Consider the following 24,610-nt stretch of genomic DNA (forward strand, 5'->3'; position numbering starts at 1 on the left):
AGGTTTGAGCCATGATATAAAGGGGAAGAGAGTGTTGTCGTTGTACAGAATTGAGAAATGTTTTCTTAGTTAGTCAGATAGTAACGTTTCGATTTGCTTGACCAATTTCCGACCAAAAATCGATAATGTTTGGAAAATCTATTATTGTAAGATTGGGGGCACATTGACGACCTGTTTTTATATTTCAAAAAAAACAAAAAAGACATTGAAAGAAAAAACACCAATCCGAGCTGTTTATGTTTTGAATATAGCCGAAATTTTCAAAAACAGGATAAAAAATCAGTCGGTTTTTGTCGACAGATATATACCAAAGACATAGAAGTGTAAAGATAGGACAAGACAGGGTCAAGATATGGTAACCCTGTGAAAATAACTCTGTTGTTACGATATCATAACAACATAGTTACCAATGTTAACTGGTTTAAACCGCTAAGGCAATGTGCAAATTTTCGGAATGGTCCATGAAATAGAATTTTGAAACCAAAATGTTGGATTTCTCAAATTTTTATTTTTTATCTGTTTCTGTTATTGTGGTTTTTATATTAACATGTCTCTGCCATGAGCTGTTACTCTATGTATTGTAGACACAAACCCTTTGCTCAAAATGCATTTTGTCTAGTCTTTACCATTTTTGGTCTTTGTATATACCCTCTGCTTATCTGATAATAAAATATATTTTGATTAAGTATTCAAAATGTTTACCCGAAGGAGTGGGTCAATATTTACTATTTCGCATATGACCCAAGTCTGACATAATTATTACGACGTGCCAGATTTGGACGGTATCGACTACTTCCACCCCTTTTATTTGAGATAGTTGTACAGATTTTTGGAAAATGTTTAACTTTTGTGGAGGAAGTAAAGAAAGAGTGGACCGAAAGAAAATACTGATATAAATATTGAGATATGCAAAAATTACTTATTTCCGGTTTTGTGGTACTAATTGGTAATCAACAATTTTAATATTTTGTGGGGGAGGTCTGTTACCGACATATTTTTTATACTCTCAGCCATATGGCTAGAGAGGGTATATATCATTTGATACGGCCAAAAAGTGTCTCATTGAAATAACGGTTTTAGATCCTAGGTCACTTTGGACCAAATCCGTTTCAGGTCATTTGGAGTCGATCTTGCTATGCGCACGATAACTCTTGAAGGGAGTATGCGATTTGATCAAAACTTGGTACATGTAATATTATTGTCAAACTTATATCGCGTTTGGAGATGGGTAACTTCCTTCTGGTACCTTCCCACAAAATGACAACATTTTCAAAGAAAATAATTTACTGCACAGAAAGGGAAAGAATTACCCGATTTAGCTCCAACTTTGAAAATCCTAATGCAGGGGAACATAAAAAAACTGCAACAATGTCAAACGCCATAATTTTTATTGAATGAATGCTAAAAATTTCGGAATTAGCATCAAATTTTAAAATAAGTTTAGATTTGTTCGAATTGGTCACTTTTGGCACGAATTATGGTCTTCAAACGGCCAATGGAACCTTCACACGCTGCCCGAATGTTGTTCTGCGTTTGTTTGCGCTTGCTTGAGGTGATCGACACTTTGGTATTTTTTAGTGCCAGCCTTGCTTTCCAAAATACTCCAGACACAATAGTCAAACGGATTGGTATCTAGAGATTTTGGTGACCATTGCGCGCTGAAATGAAGCGAGGAACCTTGGGTGGCGCTCTGAGTACGATTGTGCTGAGTCCTGTTTGTATGTCCAAGGTCTGCGGCCAAAATGTTTGCGTGCCCAAGGCTTTAATACACCCTCCAGAATATTTTCGTGATAATATTCGGCATTTATTCTGATTCCACGATTGATTAATACGAGCGGAGAGCGATCGCCGGCTGTTATGGCGACCCACACCATCACTCTGGCCGGCGCTTGAGTTCTGGTGGCCAACCGAAGGTGCACATGTTCAACTGATCTCTTTGGCAAGTAAACACGTTCATTTTGTTTGTTTACAAACTGCTGGACAACGACAACGAATGTTTTCTCATCGGAGAAAACCAAATTCGGCAGTTCACCACTTTCGGCCAAGCGAAGCAACTCTTTAGCTCTTTTGAGTCTATTTTCTTTCCGTTGCGGTGTAAGTTCTAGCACTTTTTGGAATTTCAATGGCTTTATCCCGAGCTCATTTTTCAATATTTGCCGAATGAAATATTGCGATATGTTTAGTTAACCAGCCATTTTTCGGCCACTGCGAAGGGGGTTTGATCAAGTCGCTTTCATACTTTTCGAACCATTTCTGCTGTTGCTGTTTTCTTCCGTCCACTTCCTTGACGTGTTACGCTACTAGTATTACGGTAACGAGCGATGGTAGGAGACACAAAAAATTTATTCATATTTAAATGCTGGAGTGCTCTAACTATAACCACTTGTGTTTTTCCAGCCAAATATAAAGAAATCACTCTATCCCAAATTTTCACCAAAATGCTTTTGTACACTTTTAAACAATATAATGAGCTGTCACTGGAAAATTAATTAGTTAAAAGCTGTCGGACGAGTTACCTATAAATGACAGCAGTCTGAAGTTGTTTGCAGTTTTTTCATCTCACCCTGTACACCCTCTGAAGCCATTTGGCTGAGGGTATCAAAACTCACACATCTTAATAAAAACAAATGGACTATCCCAGTTGGATAACATTTTTTTTTAGATCAGGTACGAAAAGGGATGAAATCGGACCTCTCCTACTGTTATTTTCCGTACAAAAGTATAATGTTTTAAACTCTTAACCGTATAAAAATGTATTGTGTGGTCGGTTTTCCATAGACTAGTAGGTCATATTAAAGAAAAATATGAGGGTTAGGGTTGGAGCCTCTACCTCTCTTACAAAATTACCCATTCTCTATATCTTAATAGAATACGTTCATGAAGCATCAGATAAATAGACAAGGCGACTCAGATTTACCTTCTAAAACAGTCTTCGTCGTTGCACTATGGGTTTTTTAATGTTTATTTTGGCATAAACTCTAATTTCAAAGCTATTGAATTGAAATTTGGTTTGTATGCATTTTTTATGCTTCCAAGATGACCTACCAATTTTCATATGATTTGGGGCACTATTTCTTATGTAGCTGCTATATAGCCGGTCTGGCCTATTTGACCCAACTTTTTTATTTATGAAGCTGTTGAAATGAAATTTGATTTGTATTCATTTTTATGCCCCCAAGATGACCTACGAATTTTCATATGATTTGGGGCACTATTTCATGTAGCTGCTATATAGCCGATCGGCTATGATGATTTGGAGAATCATACTGCTCATTCATTACAATAATTATACTTTTGCTAAGCCATTTTGAATGTTTAGTTTTAAATCGCTCTAGTTTACGGATGCACTTTGGCGAATGCTTTTTTATATAATTAACAAAATCTTTCACTTGTTTTGATATCAAACGCATTTGGTCTTCATTTAAACTGATATTATTGATATTCTGTAACACATATTTCACAAGTGCATCTTCTGAGCGATTGTTGCTTCTCCAAATTTCAATGAGCGCTGCATGGACAAACACATGTTTATCTGCAAAACATGTGTTGGCACAAAATAGAACAAAAAAGGCTAGTTACTCATTAATTAAAACACTTTTGTTAATAACTTGGCATTTATACCTTTTTGCAATGCTTTGCCATTCACAAGTTACACTCCACGGAACACAACTACAATTTATAGATTTTATATAAAGCTATACATAAACGGGAACAACTCTAGTTTAGTAAAAACTCTTAGATTTTTTCGAAATTTTTTCCAGAGGTAGGTATTTTTACCCTGATCCCGGAAACTATTTTTTTTCTTGGGGGACGGACCCGGGACCCCAGATTTTTGACCCAAAAGTCCGGGATCAAGACCCCGCCTGGACCCGGATCCACTTACCCGATATAGACAATATGGGTATCGATTGAAAGCTTATGGAAATACCTATCCAACAAGTGGTCACATGAAGGGGTAAGTTTTCATGGTTCGGAAGTTATAGTCAAATTATCGATTTTTTGGACCCGGATTTTTTATGAAACCCCCAAAAAGTCAAAAAAGGGCCCATTATGGGGGTCAACAAAATTGTTTCCAAATTATAGCTGACACTCTTACCTTTCCAAAATGCTACAATTTGTGCTAATACCTTTTTCGGTTCCAGAGATATGGGTCTTTCCATCCGCATAACCCGATTCTAACCAGTTCATTAAAATTATGTTTTTAATAAAAAAAAGTGTTTATTTCGCGTAGCAGTCGTCGGAATAACAAAAGTTTTCTAAATTTGGCACTTTTTGTAAATAGCCGGCCTTCGGCCGGGGCTTGAGATTTTCACCTATGGGTATGTCCTACACCGGCTAACGCGAACAAAAGGTTCATAATTTCGGCACTCTTTGTAAATAGCCGGCCTTCGGCCGGGGCTTGAGATTTTCTCCTCTGGGTATGTCCTACATCGGCTAACGCGAACCAAAGTTTTCTAAATTGGATACCTTTTGTAAGTAGCCGGCCTTCGGCCGGGGCTTGAGATTTTCTCCTCTGGGTATGTCCTAAACCGGCTAACGCGAACCAAAGTTTTCTAAATTTGACACTTTTTGTATATAGCCGGCCTTCGGCCGGAGCTTGAAATTTTCTCCTCTGGGTATGTCCCACACCGGCTAACGCGAACCAAAGTTTTCTAAATTTGACACTTTTTGTAAATAGCCGGCCTTCGGCCGGGGCTTGAGATTTTCTTCTCTGGGTATGTCCCACACCGACTAACGCGAACCAAAGTTTTCTAAATTGGATACCTTTTGTAAGTAGCCGGCCTTCGGCCGGGGCTTGAGATTTTCTCCTCTGGGTATGTCCTACACCGGCTAACGCGAACCAAAGATTTCTGAATTTCATTCTTACGCAAAATATACCTTTTTTATTGAAAACATAGTTTTAATGAACTGGTTAGAATCGGGTTATGCGGATGGAAAGACCCATATCTCTGGACTCAGTAAAGGTATTAGCACAAATTGAACCTTTTTGGAAAGGTAGAAGTGTCAGCTATAATTTGGCATCAATTTTGTTGTCCCCCATAATGGACCCTTTTTTGACTTTTTGGGGGTTTTATAAAAAATCCGGGTCCAAAAAATCGATAATTTGACTATAACTTCCGAACCGTAAGATCTTACCCCATCATGTGACCACTTGTTGGATAGGTATTTTCATAAGCTTTCCAACGATACCCATATTGTCTATATCGGGTAAGTGGATCCGGGTCTAGTAGGGGTCTCGAACCCGGACTTTCGGGTCAAAAATCTGGGGTCCCAGGTCCGTCCCCCAAGAAAAAAATAGTTTCCCGGGATCATGGTTAAAATACCTACCACTGAAAAAATTTTCGAAAAAATTGAAGAGTTTTTACTAAACTAGAGTTAAGCCCATAAACGAAACAATTCACAGTATTACAACAACAGACAATTATGACAAAAAGGGCACCTCGTCTTAATTTTACATACCTGCACTAACGTTTTCCATAATTACACATTTTATTATTTTCAATTTTGTCAAATCAGAAGCACTTGAACTTAGCTGATCTTTACCGCCAGTTGTACCAAAACAAAGTGACTTTCAAACAGCTGACTTTAAAAGCTCGCCAGCAAAAAAGGGTTGCCACCCGTATTGATATTAAACATTTTTTTTCTAATATGGGTATCTACTTTTAGGAAATCAGTTAAATTTCAAAATATGAAACCAAAAAAAAAAATGACTTTATGCCAAAAAATCATGCTTTTTACCCATAGTGCGTTGGTGAGAATCCAATTGTTGTTAGACATTTTAGTATTGATTTGATTATTATTGTTTCAAATCATAACAAGGCAGGCATTTTTGTATTTGAATCTTTTAAAGTAGGTGATTGCACTCCAATACGCCCATTCATCCCCCGATCCCCTGCTTTTCTAATTCCTAATATTTAGAATTTTATTTGGTTTGAATACACAGTCCAAACAATTTTGTAGAAAAAACAGATGTGGAAAGTGGCAATTATTAGAAATCAAACTGTGCAAACAGTTGATTAAACAAATTAAAAAGCATGAGTTGAAAGCGAAACAATGGAATTGTTTCTCCATTAACATTGGCGCATGTCTGTATATTGATTTTTATTTACTTACACACACTAAGTTCTTTATTATTTAAATGTTTGTGGATTGGAAGGAAATGAAGAGAATTTTCATGAAAACATAGTCCCAAGGATTTTTATCAAATCCCAAAACCTCGAATATATACGAAACCTATTGCATAGAAATATTATTTTTTTATACAAATATATCCATTCAAATCAAAACCCCATACCATTAAGTTTACAAATTATTTGTCAACATCATGATTTTATTGTATTTTTTTTTTTTTTGTTTCTTCTTACATCAAATAGAAAAGGTTAGCGAAATATTTCAAAACAATTTTTTTGTGGTCTAAGATATTTCAAAATATATTGTAAAATTTTAATAAGTAAAATTAAAAACAAATCCGATATATCTAATATCTATAATGGTCAGGCTTGAAGGGACCATTGATGGGAATACCCAAATATTTGGCTTGTTTCTCTGACAGTTTGGTCAATTTAACACCCAATTTTTCCAAGTGCAAACTGGCAACTTCTTCATCCAAGTGTTTGGGCAAAACATGTACACCAACAGCATACTGTTCAGATTTGGTCCACAATTCGATTTGAGCCAAAACCTGGTTGGTGAATGAGTTGGACATGACGAAACTGGGATGACCATGGGCACAACCCAAATTGACCAAACGACCTTCAGCCAAGACAATAATGTGGCGACCATTGGGCAGGGTATAACGATCAACTTGGGGCTTAACATTGACCTTTTCCACAGCGTTGGTATTTAACCAGGCAACATCGATTTCACAATCGAAATGACCAATGTTGCAGACAACGGCATCGTCGTTCATGTTCAAGAAGTGTTCACCGGTGATGATGTCAATGCAGCCGGTGGTGGTAACAAAAATGGTAGCTTCCTTGCTGGCCTCTTCCATGGTGGTGACTTCATAGCCTTCCATGGCGGCTTGCAAGGCATTGATGGGATCAATTTCTGTGATAAGGACACGGCCACCGAAACCCTTCAAGGCTTGGGCACAACCCTTGCCTACATCACCATAACCGGCAACAACGCAAACTTTGCCAGCAATCATGACATCAGTGGCACGCTTAATACCATCGATAAGAGATTCACGGCAACCATACAAATTGTCGAATTTGCTCTTGGTAACAGAGTCATTGACATTGATGGCGGGCACACCCAAGCGGCCTTCTTTGAACATTTTGTACAAATTGTGTACACCGGTGGTGGTTTCTTCGGACAAACCCTTGATGCCCTTCAAGTATTGTGGGTATTTTTCATGGACCAAATTGGTCAAATCGCCACCATCATCCAAGATCATGTTCAAGGGTTGGCCATCGGGGAAGACCAAAGTTTGTTCAATGCACCATTGGTATTCTTCTTCGGTTTCACCCTTCCAGGCATATACGGGCACACCGGTGGCAGCAATGGCGGCAGCAGCATGATCTTGAGTACTGAAAATGTTGCAGCTAGACCATTGAACCTGTGGAAAAATGAGGAAATAAAAAACACAGTTTTAATGTTGACCTTGATTTTAATAATAAGGCGATAATACAAATAATAAAAACTAACAAACAAAGAAAAAACACATAAGGAAGACGTACACATTTCCAATATATAATCTAGAGATCATGAGATGACCTGTTAATTGTCACCAGCAAACAATTACAAATAACAATCTTTTACTGATATCATTGGGTGTCCATATTCATGGCTAAGGGGAATAATCATTTGTCTGATAAGGTCTTGTGTTGGAAGGGTGTGACCATCTAAGCAGCACTGTATTTTTATGTGCGTAAATATTCTAAGCTCTGTGTTTGTCTTGACTTACTTCATGTGGTGAAATTTCGTTTAGCATTTTAGAAAAATAAAGATTTGTGATAACAAATCTGAGAGGTCTTCTAGAGATGACCCTCCTCTACACATGTATGGAAAGTGAATTTAAATATGAAACCATTTGACAATAGCAAAAAAACATTTCCTTGGCAAGACAATGACGCAAAACTAAAAACTGTGTATCTGCGTAAAATTTGGTGGAGATCAATATCATAGAAATGCATAGAATATGCTTAAGTAATGTAATTAAAAATGAAATCAATAAAATTGTGTTCAAATGATTGTATTTGGAATAAAGAATAAAACAACGACCCGGCCTCAGAAAATGTTTGGTTTCTATAATTAGCTTGATAAATTTTTCGGAACTAGAAATTCTACGTTTAAGTTAGAAATTGGTAATTATACCATGGGTCATATGGCCAGAGAGGGTATATATCATTTGATACGGCCAAAACGTGCCTCATCGAAATAACGGTTTTAGACCCTAGGTCTCTTTGTACAAAATCTGTTTCAGGACATGCGATGTCAGTCCGTCCGTCCGATATCGGTCCACTCATTCTGGTACCTCCCACACAAAATGTCTACATTTTAAGAGAAAATAATTTACTGCACAGAAAGAGAAACGATAATGCAATTTAGCTTCAATTTTCAAATCCTTATATTTGAATCAGTGCTAGGTGAGGTGAGAAAATGGACAATATTGGTCGACTCCATCAAGTACCTCTCCCACAAAGGGTCAAAATTTTGTATAATTATAACTCTTATAAAATGTGATGTAAGAGTCCGATTGCCTTTAAATTACACAAATCACAATATTTTTATAAATCCAAGGTCTGGTGTGAAGATGACATGTATCCGTCCACTCCTTCTGTTACATCCCCTACAAAGGCTCAAAAGTTTGAATATTCATGAAGCTCATAAAACACGAAATTAACATGCGATTCCATTCTGACTTTGGCACATCTCAATATTTCCATCAATACAAGATCTGTTGTAAAGATGGTAGAGATCGCAACATTTCTTCTGGTAGCTTCCCCACAAATAGTCAAAATATTGGATCATAAGATCCGTAAAAAGCATCCGGTTCCCCTCAAATTACACACGTCACAATATTTTTATTTACCCAAGGTCTGGTGTGAAGATGGGATACATCGGTCCTCTGCTTCTAGTACCTCCCCCACAAAAGGGTCAACATTTTGAGTACCCATGAAGCTCATAAAACGAGAATACAACGTCCGAATCCATTCAGAATTGGTACATCTCTATATTTCCATCAACACAAAATCTGTTATAAAGATGGTAGAAATCACACCATTTCTTCTGGTACCTCCCCCACATACGATTCAAGATTTTTGAAAAAACAAAACGATCAAAGAAAGGGGAATAAGCATCCAACTCTCTTCAAATTTCACACATCTAAATATTTTTGCTAACGCTGATATACATAAGCCAACCCCTTTTGGTACCTCATCCACAAAGGGTCTCGATTTTCAATACTTATATCTGTCATAACTTGCGAAACAAGTCGGTGATTCTTTACAACTTGCTATATCTAAATATTTCTCTTATCCCGAAATCTGATATGAATATGTAATTTATCGAAATTTATGATTTCGCACAAAATTGGATATAAATGTTTGATTTCCTTCAAATTTTGCACAGACCAATATTTTTTTCTGTATTGGATGAAAATGGAATAGTTCGGTCCGCTATATCTGTAACCTCACGCATATTTCCACAATCTAAAATGTGTACACATTTCATAAAAAGTATAGGAAGTAGTCGATGTAGTCCAAATCTGGTAAGATACGAATTGATAAATATAGGCCAACTGCTTTGAATAATCATAACTCAAGGCTGGGGGTAATTTTGAGGTACATATATTATATTTTGAAAATATGGTTTATATTGTTACTGAAGATATAGGAAAAATTAAATATGCTATTCCATTGAAAACAGAATGATGCATAAATTTATCCGAGACTCAAACCGCTATGAAATATAAGGACCAATTAAAAACCAAGACCGTTTCAATTTACTTGCAGTCTGACTTGTTAACTAAATTGATTATTTAAATAAAATTAATTAAAAGGTAATATTTTAAAATGTTGCAATTACCACAATGAACTATGCATACATTAACATGAAAGCAACAACAAACACATGAATGTTCATTTCAAGTCCTAACTCAAACGTGACAATATAAACGTAATCTAAGTATTTCATCACTTGGACTCACCTCAGCTCCCAATTCAACCAAAGTTTCAATAAGTACAGCAGTTTGAACCGTCATATGCAAACAGCCGGCAATACGAGCACCTTTCAAGATTTTGGAAGGACCGTACTTCTTGCGGCAAGCCATCAAACCGGGCATTTCATTTTCGGCAATAATAATAGCCTTGCGACCCCATTCGGCCAACTTAATATCAGCTGTTCATTAGCAACAGCATCGCATGCCGCCGAGTCAAGTGAAGATGAATCAGGTTGGTCAGCAACAATGGGACAGCAACGCACGGAAAAAAGGAAAACAAAGATTAGCAATGGCTACGAAACAAAAAAAAAAAACGTGTTCACATTTATCTCCTCCAATAACAGGAGATTAGATCACAATATATAAACCATAAAATAAAACAATTGCACATCACACACAAACACGTTTATTCACAACAAATTTCAACTTACCGACTTTATAGGTTGGCTTGGACATTTTGCGTTTTTTGTTAATTTTTGCGGTTTTATGGGAAAACAGAAGTGAAACACAAAATTAATGCCCTGTAAGAGAAATTAAAGGTTCAATTGCAATTAATTTCGCCACATAATTATAAATTTAATATATAATTATTAAATAATTGTATTAGAATAAGAACGCACGCGGTCGTACGATGGCTGCTGGCTGATAGCTACGATTGAAACACTTTGTCTAATTTTATGTTGCTTATATTTGGAATTGTGGGAATGGAACAGGGATGACACTACAATTTGACACTAAAAACAGTGAAGTTCATTCGGGGCACTTTGTACCATATCGAGTCTCAAGAAAAAAACAAAGATCGCTACCAAAGACGCTGTTTAATCAATCAATCAATCAATCATTTTTGGATCTTAGGCGTGGTATTATAATCTCTCATAAAGAGGAATGGTATTAAAGTTTATAAAAAAGTTAAAGATCCCTCAGTCATAATTTTATATTTAAAATTCACATATATTTGAATGTATATTTTTTTATAAAATTTTAAAAACTAAAGTACAATTTCACTGAAAAAGTACCTTTTACAAGTTTTGATTTTCCATCCCTGAAATGACTAGTTATTAGGGATACGTAAGTCGACTTTGCCATATGGCGAGTTTTCGTAATCGATTTTCAAGATCAAACATTTTTGGTACTCGTTTCATTTTCTTTACAAATAACATTCAAATTATGTCTTCCAATATTTGTCAGCAGGTCGAAAGGTGAGCTGCTTGGCATAATGACTAGGCATATTAATGTCAAATTATAATGGGGAACGACGGCAGAATTTGTATGCGGCTCTGGCATCCCTTTATGATATGTCACAAAATATGCCATGCAAGGACTTCAAGCGATTTATGTACTTACACCTTAAGTCAGCAATAACACAGGACGCATCGACATAGCTGGTGGTACAATAATAACGGTACCTCCCGATATTCAATATTTTTATAATTTTTGCCATACTGTTTTGCAGATTTGTCTAAAAATTTGTATTTGTGGGTCATAATGGGTTCTAGCTCCGGTGGAGAAACATTGTATGTATATAACCTGTACCTTCCGATATTCGGTATTTTGATGATTTCAGCGACAATATTCATCGGAATTCTTACAAATTTGGTATTTGAATCGTAATGAATGCTACAGCCTAACACAGAAAATTGCAGGTCCACGTCTTCGTATAGCCCCCATATATCGGTACCTCCCGATATTCGGTATTTTTATGATTTTAGCTACATTATTCACCGATTTTTTTTTAATTTCGCATTTGAGTATTGTAATGGCTTATGACAAAAGCTACCTATGCAGGTCCATGTCGTCGTATAGACCCTTAAATAACAGCTGCATTCGGTATTTTTAAGATTTTAACAGATTTTTAACGGATTTTATTGTTTTTGAGAATTGCCAAATTCGTTCCAAATGGCGGAGGGTATTCAATGTTCGACCTGGCCGAACTTACAACTTTTTACTTGTTTACTTATTTGAAAATGGAAAAAATAATATTTTAACCCAGGCTGAACAATGATACCAAATGTAAAAGATTACTTTGTTACATGGAAAAGTCAAATATGTAGATACGGAGACCGTGAATGCCAAACTGATTTTTTTAAAACGATTTTTGTATAAAAATTTAAAATTATGGTGGTGTGATTCGGTAAAAAAACAGATATTTTCTGTTGCATATGATTTCGAAATTTGTTTCATTCAGAAAATGAAAGGAAGCCGAAAAGAAAAATTTCTAAGAAAAAATATAGAAACAAGGCAAATATGACGAACAAAATAAAAGGATGTACAGGATGTTCCCCCCAAACCGTGCTTTGTTTAAATAGCTATTAGACATAAAATTGCATTTACAAAAAATAACTAAATTAAACAAATAAATAAGTAGATTAATAAATTGTGCAAAGAAGGATTGGTAATGCACATTTTCAAAGTCACTAGCATCGATATATGATTACACCAAAGCGTTGCTTCCCACAAAGGTTGGTAACACTTTAAACAGCTGTTCGTTTTCTACAGCCACAGCAAACGAAACTTGATTTCATGAATATTTAATACAATAAAGCAAATAATGTGGAAAGAAATAAAAATTGTGAATAAAACCTATTATATTAAATGTGATATCAGTGAAAATAATAACGTTACGCTGATCTTATACGATCAAAACGAGATATGGAGTGAGAAGATTTCTCTGGTCGATGTTAGACGCAAAGTGAAGGTAAACAATTTGTTGTGAAAATAAACAAAATTTTATTGGAACGGGAAGGACATGTGTGAAACGATTGAATCTGTGCTGTGCTGCCATAAAATTATTCTTGTTTTTGCTATTTTAGAACTTAAATCGTCGTTATGATTTTGACGAGGAGAATATACGAAAAACCTTTGGCGGTGAGGGAGAATTGGAAACGGCATCGTTGGATTCTGCTGAGGGCAACGATAAGCTGCTGTTGAAAGTAAAATATCGTGTAAAAGACTGTCCATTCCTTTATGAATGGAATTTAGAAAAACAAACATTGGAAGAGGTAAATATATAATTGTCGAATTGGAATAACAATTGTGTCTAATCTTCAGTTTCTTTCAGTTCCGAACTTTATTTGTAATGCCGATGCTAAAGGCATTGCTTGCTTGCAAAGAACAAATGGAAATATTGACAGATACTATTAGGAAAAAAGATGCAGAAATTCTACAATATCGTAAAGATGGTGCAATATTGGGACGAAGTAAGTTGCAAGCAATTACAGGCGGTTTTATAACACAATTTGCCTAGAAAGTGATGTTAGCATTACTGTACAATGAGAAATAAGATTATATGCCAGAGTAAGGCACTAAGTGTCTGAAATTGTAACGTATTTTTCCATGCATGTTTACTCACGCGGATTGTTTGTTTGGATAAACATGCTTATGTATGTATGTATACATAAAAACACACGCGTTCGTTAACATTGGTCCCGTTAACATAGGTCTTACATTAACAGAATCTATTCTGTAATGTTTACATCATGCCGTAGACTAACTGTGATGAGTTAAAAAAGGGACATTTTTCAAAGTATTTTTCATTGCTAAAGCCTTCTTTGGACAATAGAGTTACAATTAATTACCTTCTTATTTTTTGTATTCCAGGAACTTTGGCAACCAAACTCTTTGCCTTTGAAGAATTTGAACGAAAATATGAAGGACCCAACAAACTTTTAAACGATTTTAGTACTTTAGGACAAATTTTGGTCAAAGAAAAATCTCTATCAGAAAACTCCCCTCAAATCAGTGATGCGAACAAACAAGAAAAACAGGACATGGTCACAACTACGGTTAACAAAGCTCCTCCCATCAGTCCAGGACAAAAGTATTTTTTTTTTTGAAATTTCTTGAAAATGAAGTAATTATTGATGGTTCTCTTCTTTTTTTTTTGCAGAAAACGCTTATTAAAAAAGGAAATGTTAGAAAAGGCGATAAGACCACGGAAACCAGTTTTCGAATATGAGAACAGTCAAAGTCAATCAAGTGAAGAAGTGGATACGGAAAAGAATATTACTGAAAATGCAAAATCAAGTGGAGAAAACTCGGAAAATAAAACCAGTTCAAAAACTTTGGAGCCCAGCCCAGTTGCAAAGTAAATATAAAGTTTTTTTTACGCTTGAGCTCAAAATTTAAAGCTATAATTGGCTTGTCTCTAGATAATGCTGTTTATTGGTATTTCAAAGCATTTTTATTAACAAAGGCATTTAATTTTTTATTTAGATCTAGGTCTAGAGAACTCAAAAATCTAGTAAGCAACTTGGTAATAGCGGAAAATCCTGAAAATCTTATCACCGAAAATAAAACAAGAGCAAAGCCATCAATATCCAGTCCAGATCTAAAGTAAATAGAACATAAAAATAATATGCATGCAGAAATACTAAGTTTTGTTTTCTCTAACCCATTTCAGAAGTAAAGAAATCAAAAGCCGATTTAACGATACAGTTGGAAGTCGTGATAAGGTAACAGAAGATAAAAATAAAACGCCAGCCAAAACAGTGGAATCTTCTATACATGTTCCAAAGTAAATCAAATGTTATATATTTACATATAATAATACATATAATAATATATATCTATTAACTAGATCTAGAGAACTTAAAAATCTCGTAAGTGACTTGGTAATTGCCGAAAGTCCTATTCGGGGAAAAACAACTGAAAGTAAAACTAAATCGACACTCGCCGAAAATAGTCCACATTCAAAGTAAGCATATTTAAAATATTAATATCTGCAAAGGTTTTATGTTTAACGAATTCCTTGTGTTTTTAGATGTAAAGATCTCCGAAGACGTGTAACAGATTCAGTTAATTCTGAAAATTCGGAAATGATAAGAGCTCGTAGATCTTTGAACAAAAACGAAGTGGAGAAAAACTCGATGGATAACGAGAGCCCAAGGAAAAGGTATGTTTTTACAAAAAATTATGAATAAAAAATAGTTCCGAGCAATTTTATTTATTTATTCACAATTTGTTTTCTGTTTTTGTTTTTTACCCTTGAAGACGAAAGAGTATTACTGATGTGGAAGCAAAATCATCATCAAAGAAAGTTCAACAATCTAAAGAGAGTATACAAAACAATTCTCAACCAATCAGTAAACGGCGAACATCTCGTTGTTTAAATTTTTCCGAAAATCGAGACAAAAAAGATGAGAAAAGTAAAACGGAGAGTGAGATTTCAATAATGGAAACAGCATCACGACGAAAGCAGTCTTTACCATTATCAAAGCAATCCGAAGATGATGAAGAGTCAGCAAATGACCTGAAAATGGATAATAAAAACAACAATGAAAATAAATCAAATAAAACTAATGAAAAATGTGCCACAAATACAGAAACGAGACAGAGTGAGGGGGAAGAAAACTCAAACAATAAGAAAAATACCAGATATAATCGGGAAACAGATTCGGAAGATTCTGATGTCATAGATATAACACCGCGCAAGAAGAAAAAAACACATTTAAGTAAACAGCCAACAATTGAGGAAAGTTTAAAATTGGATAATGGTAAAAGTCAGACATCATCTGCAAAGCAAAACATACAATCCCTGGATATTTGCGATACGGATAGTGATAATGATGAACTAACAAGGACGCCAAGAAAATCGAAAAATTTAAGTTTAACAAAGAGGACGCCTGAAAAGAATAAACCACCAACAACACAATTGATAAATAGTACCAAACAATCGGAAACATCTTCCAAAGATGTAAACGATGATTGTCATGTTGTTGAAATTTCCACAGATTCTGAAAGCAATTATCCCCAAACTAGTTCTAAGCGACCAAACTCTGCAACAAAGAACCTACTTGCAAAATCTCCAACTTTTGTTATAAAAACAAAAATAACACGATCCACACCACAAGTCCTAACAACGCCGAAGCCTGTTGATAGTAGTACTGCTTCTTCACAATCCGAGAGCAACAAGGGAGATGGCGAAAGCGATGATATTTCCTCGCAATTGGAAATGATACGCAAAGAACTGAAACTTTTGGAAGCCCAACGATTGGCGGATTTAAAAGCACGGACATGTAAAACATAGATACCATTTGAAACCCATATATACATATTTTTCTACATATATTGAATATATTTAAGATATTTCAAATATACAATTTTTGTAAGAATTTTTAGTAATAGACATTTGCAAGATTATCCTTAATTTTTAGTATAGTGGATTGAATTATACAAAAAGAATGTATAGAAGACTTAAAGAATAAAAAAATACAAGGTTGTATAAAAAACAGTTGGCTGTTTTTAGTTATTGTTAAGTTTGTAAATCAAATCAAACAAAATTTACTATTTCTTCCCTTAAGAGTTTAAATAGTAGGCAAAGAACCAAGACTTGTCCATAGAAAATACGGTAGTTGAAAGAAAGATTTTCAAAAAAAGGAACCCCCCAAAATAATCAGCAACAATTAGCTGCGGTCTGAACTCGTCATTGCTTTGATTTATTTCAAAGAATTTATCATAATCCCGATGAGTTGTTGATACAACAATTTTTCTATATCGAAAAAAAATAGATAAGATATACAATACTTTTATACCTTTATCATATGATAAATTAACTACATTATTTCCTATGTTTGTGTTCGACATGGCCATTATTATTACTGTGTCAAGAATACCAATTTTATGGGAGGCCAATTTAAATATTAACAAAATAGTAGTTATAACAGTTGTCTCGGCCGGTGTGTGGTGATCGAACGAATGAAATATATATTTGTGGCGAAAGTGAATATTGCGAAATTATAGAAATATGTATTTAAAATCTCTTGTTGTTGTTGTAATTTACTGTAATTTGTGTTCAATAGTTTTTGGAACCTGTAAGTGGTTTGCGTTGTAAAAAACAAAAATTGTAACTTTTGAAAAAATTATGAAATAACACTTGAAATATTAAGAGTTACAAACTGATGAAGTCAATAATGAAGAATGTTTGAAAATTGAAAATATTATGACTGAGCTCAAGTGGATCTAAATCCCATTTCTCAAAAGAGTGTATTAATCAAGTATTTTAGTACGCAGACAAAGTAGTATTTGTTGTTATGCTATTTCGCATTTTATTTTACCGGCATTTTATGGGTTTAGAATTATGGTTCAAAAAAAAAAAAAAAAAAAAAAAATAATAATAATAAAAAAAACAGTTGTGCTCATGTGACAATTGTAATAACGTAGTGATTCATATTCACCAGTGACGGAAGTATTTTCGATCCATTATTCGGTTATATGACTTTTAGCAAAATCATAGAAGCAAGCCAACCAGACCCTATTGTGTTAAATACTGGGGAGAATCAAATCTTAAGTTGAGAGTAGTCCATGTCTGAAGCACATATTTAGGGTCCAAGGAGAAAATAATAATAACACTGTGCGGGAAAAATAATAATAACACTGTGCAACACAAAAAATAATTACAGGAAAAATCCAGCTGATTGTAAAAGTAGAACTAAAATTAGAAGACACGTGTATCGGCATTTTGTAAGTTTACATTACAATGTAACACAAATAAAGGGGGCCGGTTCCCCCTCTTCGCATTTTTGGAAATTTTCGGATAAAGATTTCTTGAAATCCCTTCATTTAAGTTATATAGAGTTTACGCCAATATTTCTGATAACAATACGAGGATTATTTTGGTTAAATATCAAAAAGGGGTTTTCTGGTCCCTTTTTTAAAATATTCGGCCCAATTACGGTTGTCGTTTCTATAGTCGTCGTTGACGACATTATGTGCAAGACGCCCTCGCCGTCGCTTCGTTTCAAAAATGGCATTACGGTAAAGCATAGAAGCGACATCGACAGTTTAAAATAAAAGTTGGCAACAATTAAAAAAAAACGTTGGCAACACTCCCTTGTTATTGACAAAAAAACGATAAAAATTTGTATTTTGAATTCTTATTTCGTCTCTTTCGGAAAAATAAACCAGTAAAAAAGGCCTAAAGTCGATCGGGGCCGACTTTAAGATACCCTACACCACTTTGCTAATTTAGTAGAGCTCCACATAACAATTAAAAGTTTTTATGGGAGAATTCAATCATACACGCTATGATTACATAATTTCAAGTTCAAAGGACTAATTATGCCGAAGCATTTGTACCTTTTAAATTCGGAATTGTATTGCCCATTTGGTGCACAATTAATTTAAAATCGGATAAAGATATATGTGGGAGCTATATCCAAATCTAAACCGATCTCGATAAAATTTGGCAAAGATGTTTCTGAGCTGTATTTGATATATTTCCCTGAATATCGTTGTTACGGAGTGCATATTACTGCTGTGGGTAACAAATATAAGAAATCGGATGAACAATATATATGGGAGCTATAGCTATATCTGAACCGATCACCAAATTTGATATACTAGCTTCTAGACTCAATTCGGTCGTAAGTGCCAAATTTCATCCCATTTGGACAAATATTAGAAGTTTGGTGCACTATAAAATCCAAATCTGAACCGACCTCGATAAAATTTAGCAAATGTATTTCGGAGCTGTATTTGATATATTTCCCCAAATGTTGTTGTTACAGAGTGCATATTACGGCTGCGGAGGACAAAAATAACAAATCGGATGAAAAATATATATGGGAGCTATAGCTATATCTGAACCGATTTCGATCAAATTTGGCATACTTATTTTCAAGCCTAATTTGGTTGTATGTGCAAAATTCCATACTATTCGGGCTGATATTACACGTTTGGTGCACAATAAATGCAAATCGGACGAAGATATATATGGGAGCTATATCTAAATTTTGACCGATTATCTCATTGGGCCAAACAAATGATTTTTGCAAAATTTCATCTGAATCGGGTAATAAATGCGAACTGTACTTTGTTTATAAAAATACATGGACAGACGGACGGACATGCATAAATCGAGTCAGAATGTGATTCTATGCAGATCATCAAAAGGAACTATGTCTATCTCGTTTCTATTTGCCTGTTACAAACAAATGCACAATGACATAATACCCTGACCACCTTGTGGTGTATAAATAGACTCAAAAGAGCTAAAGAGTTGCTTCACTTGGCCGAAAGTGTTGAACCGAGTTTGGCCGAATTTGGTTTTCTCCGATGAGAAAACATTCGTTGTCCAGCAGTTTGTAAACAAACAAAACGATCGTGTTTACTTGCCAAAGAGGTCAGCTGAAAATGTGCACCTTCGGTTGGCCACCAGAACTCAAGCGCCGGCCATGGTGATTGTGTGGGCCGCCATAACAGCCGATGGTCGCTCTCTGCTCGTATTAATCGACCGTGGCGTTAAAATAAATGCCGAATATTATAGCGAAAATATTCTGGAGGCTGTATTAAAGCCTTGGGCACGCAAACATTTTGGCCGCAGACCTTGGACATTCCAACAGGACTCAGCACGCGCCACCTAAGAATGGTTACAAAATGAGGTTCCTCGCTTCATTTCCAGCGCACAATGGCCATCAAAATCTCCGGATACCAATCCGTTGGAATATTGTGTCTGGAGTATTTTGGAAAGCAAGGTTGGCACTAAAAAATACCAAAGTGTCGATCACCTCAAGCAAGCACTTCGCCGGGAATGGACCAAAATACCGCAGAGCAACATTCGGGCAGCGTGTGACGGTTTCATTGGCCGTTTGAAGGCCATAATTCAGGCCAAAGGTGACCAATTCGAACAAATCTAAACTTATTCTAAAATTTTATGCTATTTCCGACTTTTTTTGATTTCATTCAATAAAATTGCAAAAATAAAATGTAAAAATTCAGGAGTTTGACTTTGTTGCAGTTTTTTTTTAATGTCACCCTGTACATACGTCGAATATTTAGGGATGTTACAAAAGGAAACTTTTTAAGGTGAAGTGTATTAAAATTTATGGGGTCAAAATGTGTGAGCAGTTCTTTTTGAATTTTTTTTCTTATTCTTTACGTTCCTGAAGGAAAAAACAGTAAATATGGTGTATCCGAAAGCATTACAATATTTTTTTTTTTAATTTTTGAATTTGTTTTATTTTTATTTAAAAATCACAAAAATATTTGTATAAATATTTTTGAATGTATATAAAATCAAATGGGGTAGCGAAGCGCACCGGGTTCAGCTGTAGATATATATAGGTCACATAATAATTTATCATTGGGAAAAATTGATAAGAATTTTTAAATGTCAGTGACTCACAGTTACATTAGTCATAGACGATTTTTTTATTCAATTTCCAAAACGGGACTATTCATAAAAAACAACCAAATTTTAATTTTTCCCATTTTGTTTTGTTTTTTTTTTTCTTCTTTCCAGCCACTGACAAAAACAAAACCGTCGAAAAAGATCCTAGAATTATTGGTGGCCAAGCAATTTCAATTGAATCGGCACCATGGCAGGTGTCGGTACGGCTAAAGGTGTACGAAGCACAAATGTATGGCTATGGCCATATATGTGGTGGTTCGGTTATATCGCAACGCGTGGTGGTAACAGCTGCTCATTGTATACTCAAGTAAGTCAATGGCAAACAAAAGGGTTACGGGGGGACTATGTAACGTATGATTGATTTTGAGTCCATAATACTTGGGCGTATGAGTATTAAGAGATAAATGACAACAAAATAAATTACGGGAGAACTAAATCGGACAAAAAATTCAATTAATCTTTATACCCTCACCATAGCATGGAGGGTATATTAAGTTTGTCCTTCCGTTTGTAATACCTCGAAATACACAATTTAGACCCCACAAAGTATATATATTCTTGATCAGCATAAAATTCTATGTCGATTTAGCGATGTCCGTCCGTCTGTGGAAACCACTCTAGCTTCCAAACGAATTTAAGTAGATTGATAAAATTTTACTCAAATGTATGATATGTTTCCAGGACTTTTGGTATTGAAAATGGGCCAAGTAGGCCCACGTTTTGGTATAGCCCCTATATAAGGGTACCTCCCGATATTCGATATTTTGATGATTTTAGCGACTTAATTCACCGGAATTGGATCAAATTTGGTATTTGAAGTTCGTAATGGATACTACAGCATAATACAGAAAATTGTCTGTGCAGGTCCACGTCTTCGTATAGCCCCCATATAAGGGTACCTCCCGATATTGGGTATTTTGATGATTTTAGCGAATTTATTCACCGGAATTGTTTCAAATTTGGTATTTGAAGTTCGTAATGGATAGTACAGCCTATGACAGAAAATTTTCCATTCAAGTCCACGTCTTTGTAGAGCCCCCATATAACGGTACCTCCCGATATTCGGTATTTTACTAATTTTAGCGACATTTTTCACCGGAATTTTTTCAAATTTGGTATTTGAAGTTCGTAATGGATAGTGCAGCCTGTGACAGAAAATTGTCTATGCAGGTCCACGTCTTCGTATAGCCCCCATATGTCATTACCTCCCGATATTCGGTATTTTGATGATTTTAGCCATTCTTCACCGGAATTGTTTCAAATTTGGTATTTGAAGTTCGTAATGGATGCTACAGCCTATGACAGAAAATTTTTTATTCTGGTCCACGTCTTCGTATTGTAATGGCTTATGACAAATGTTACCTATGCAGGTCCATGTCGTCGTATAGATCCTAATATAACAGCTACATTCGGTATTTTTAAGATTTTAACATAATTTTTAACGGATTTTATTGTTTTTGAGAATTACCAAATTCGTTCCAAATAGTGGAGGGTATTGAAAGTTCGTCCCGGCCGAACTTACAGCTTTTTTTATTTGTGTTTTTTTTTTGTAATATTTCAGTCAAAATGTCCAGCCCATGGTTTTTCGCAGTCCCGATGAATTCACCTTGGTTATGGGCTCGGCTTATTTGTATCAAGCGCCAGCGTACACCCTGCAATATGATGTCCTGCAAATTGCCGTTAATATGAACTTCAATTTAACAACTATGGTCAATGATATTGCCTTGTTTCTGATCAATGGTTATATACCCTGGTCGTGGCCCACAGTGCAAGCCATACCCCTAAATTACTGGCCGGAGCCGAGTGGTACTCTGTGTACGATATCCGGTTGGGGCAAGACAAGTACATATTCGGTAAATATTTTTAAAAAGAATCTCAATCAAAAGAAAACTGAATTAATTTATCTTCTTTTTTTTTGATACAGGACTCTGTTTCGGGTATTTTGATGGAAGCAACGGTTCCCATTGTTGGCTATGCCACGTGCGACATAAATTACGGTAACATCACAACGGGCATGATATGTGCTGGTTATATGCAAACCGGTGGTGTTGATGCCTGCCAGGGTGATTCCGGTGGTCCTTTGGTGTGTAATGGTTATTTGACTGGTGTTGTTTCGTGGGGTTATGGCTGCGCCCAACCCGGCTATCCGGGTGTATACACAAATGTCTCGTACTACTACAATTGGATTGTAACAAATAATTCTTCCTTTAATTATAACTATTATTATAATAATGCCCAGAATATTAATTCGAATATGTTATGTTTGTTTTTGAATATTTGTTTGTCGTTGTTGTTAATGAAAATTTTGAAATAATTTAAAATAAGAATGGGAAAATTGCCTTTAAAATAAATTGCAGTTTTATTGAAATAAAAGGGGGTAAGGTGGAGAAAATGAGGGAGAGAGCATAATAGGGGTTAGATTTTTATAAGGTATTATACTTGAGTATGGATTTGTGACGCCATAGCGATGACGTCATGCTTAAGTATTCCATATTTGATTTTTGACTTTTTATACCCTACACCATATGGTGGTAAGGGTATTGTGTCTTTGTGCATTTGCTTGTAACATCGAAAGGAAGCGAGATAAACCCATAGCTACTTTTGAGGATATTCATAGAATTACTTTCTGAGTCGATTTATATATGCCAGCTCGTCCATCCGTCCATCTGACCATGTATTTTTGTGAACAAAATACAGCTTGCATTTATTATCCGATTGAGATGAATCTTTCCAAACAATATTTGTTTGGCTCAAGGATGAACCCTTTTGAAATTGGTGAGAATCAGTTTAAATTTAGATATAGCTCCCATATATATCTTCAACCGATTTCCGGTTAATTGTGCACCAAATGGCCAATATCAGTTCAAATGACGTGAATTTTGGCACATCCGACCGAATACTGTTTAGAAGCAAGTACATCAAATTTGGTGAAAATGGGTTCAGACAGAGCTATGTTTCATCCGATTTGGTGTTTAAGTCCCACACATGTGTAATATGCGCTCCATTACAACGATCTTTGGTACCAGATGCCCAATACAGCGCAGAAATACCTCTGTCAAATCATATCGAGATCGGATCAGATTTGGATAAAGCTCCCATATATAACTTTATCCGATATCAGGTTTATTGTGCGAATGAATTTTGGCAATTCCGACTAAATTCATCCTAGAAGCAAGTACTTCAAATTTGGAGAAAATCGGTTGAGATATACAGGGTGAGATAAAAAATTGCAACAAAGACAAACGTCATAATTTTTAAATTTTTTTAAATTTTATTGAATGAAAGCAAAAAATGTCGGAAATATCATACAATTTTAGAATAAGATTTAGATTTGTTCGAATTGGTCACCTTTGGCACGAATTATGGCCTACAAACGGTCAATGAAACCGTCACACGCTGCCCGAATGTTTCTCTGCGGTATTTTGGTCCATTCCCGGCGAAGCGCTTGCTTGAAGTAATCGACACTTTGGTATTTTTTAGTGGAAACCTTGCTTTCTAAAATACTCCAGATACAATAGTCCAAGGGATTGGTATCCGGAGATTTTGGTGTCCATTGTGCGCTGGAAATGAAGCGAGGAACCTCATTTTTGTAACCATTTTTGGGTGGCGCATGCGGAGTGCGATGGTGATGAGTCATGTGGGAATGTCCAAGTGCTGCGGCTTTAATACACCCTCCAGAATATTTTCGCGACAATATTTGGCATTTATTCTAATGCCGAATAATTAATACGAGCGGAGAGCGACCATCGGCTGTTATTGCGGCCCACACCATCACCATGGACGGCGCTTGAGTTCTGATGGCCAAGTGAAGGTGCATATTTTCAGCTGACCTCTTTGGCAAGCAAACACGATCATTTTGTTTGCTTATAAACTGCTGGGCAACGAATGTTTTCTCATCGGAAAAAACCAATTTCGGTAGTTCACCACTTTCGATCAAGCGAAGCAACTCTTTAGCTCTTTTGAGTCTATTTTCTTTCTGTTCCTGTGTAAGTTCTTGCACTTTGTGGAATTTCAATGGCTTTGCCCCGAGCTCATTTTTAAATATTTTCCGAATAGAATATTGCGTTGTGATCAGCTCACGAACCATTTTTAGACCACTGCGACGAGGGTTTCGATCAAGTCGCTTTTTTAATTTTCGAGCCATATCTGCTGATGTTGCTGTTTTTTACTGTCAACTGCCTTGACGTCTTGCTACGCTACCAGTATAACGGTAACGAGTGATGGTACGAGACACAAACGATTTATTCTTATTTAAATGCTGGAATGCTCTAACGATAGCCACTTGTGGTTTTCCAGCCAAATATAAAGAAAACACACTA

The 24,610-nt window shown here is 35.6% G+C and overlaps 3 protein-coding genes across 3 annotated transcripts; 2 read left to right on the forward strand and 1 right to left on the reverse strand.

The window, feature by feature from the left end:
- Positions 1 to 6,391: 6,391 nt before the first annotated feature.
- LOC101893702 (adenosylhomocysteinase) lies at positions 6,392 to 10,932 on the reverse strand. The gene is made up of 4 exons (XM_005184089.4): positions 10,786 to 10,932; positions 10,597 to 10,686; positions 10,154 to 10,344; positions 6,392 to 7,561 (listed from the first exon to the last, which is right to left on the reverse strand). Exons 2-4 carry the CDS (start codon positions 10,619 to 10,621, stop codon positions 6,479 to 6,481), a joined length of 1,299 nt encoding a protein of 432 aa, XP_005184146.1. The 5' UTR covers positions 10,622 to 10,686; positions 10,786 to 10,932; the 3' UTR covers positions 6,392 to 6,478.
- A 1,701-nt stretch (positions 10,933 to 12,633) lies between these two features.
- LOC101893534 (probable replication factor C subunit 1) lies at positions 12,634 to 16,394 on the forward strand. Its single transcript, XM_005184088.4, has 10 exons — positions 12,634 to 12,860; positions 12,976 to 13,164; positions 13,224 to 13,362; positions 13,763 to 13,982; positions 14,052 to 14,249; positions 14,378 to 14,497; positions 14,565 to 14,678; positions 14,742 to 14,858; positions 14,925 to 15,056; positions 15,155 to 16,394. Exons 1-10 carry the CDS (start codon positions 12,714 to 12,716, stop codon positions 16,188 to 16,190), a joined length of 2,412 nt encoding a protein of 803 aa, XP_005184145.2. The 5' UTR covers positions 12,634 to 12,713; the 3' UTR covers positions 16,191 to 16,394.
- A 112-nt stretch (positions 16,395 to 16,506) lies between these two features.
- LOC101894212 (trypsin delta) lies at positions 16,507 to 22,622 on the forward strand. Its single transcript, XM_011294461.3, has 4 exons — positions 16,507 to 16,974; positions 20,403 to 20,598; positions 21,853 to 22,144; positions 22,216 to 22,622. The coding sequence occupies exons 1-4, from the start codon at positions 16,908 to 16,910 to the stop codon at positions 22,603 to 22,605; spliced, it is 945 nt and encodes a 314-aa protein (XP_011292763.3). The 5' UTR covers positions 16,507 to 16,907; the 3' UTR covers positions 22,606 to 22,622.
- Positions 22,623 to 24,610: the final 1,988 nt, after the last annotated feature.

The sequence above is a fragment of the Musca domestica genome, unplaced genomic scaffold (assembly GCF_030504385.1).
Source record: "Musca domestica strain aabys unplaced genomic scaffold, Musca_domestica.polishedcontigs.V.1.1 2, whole genome shotgun sequence".
Classification (NCBI taxonomy): domain Eukaryota; kingdom Metazoa; phylum Arthropoda; class Insecta; order Diptera; family Muscidae; genus Musca; species Musca domestica.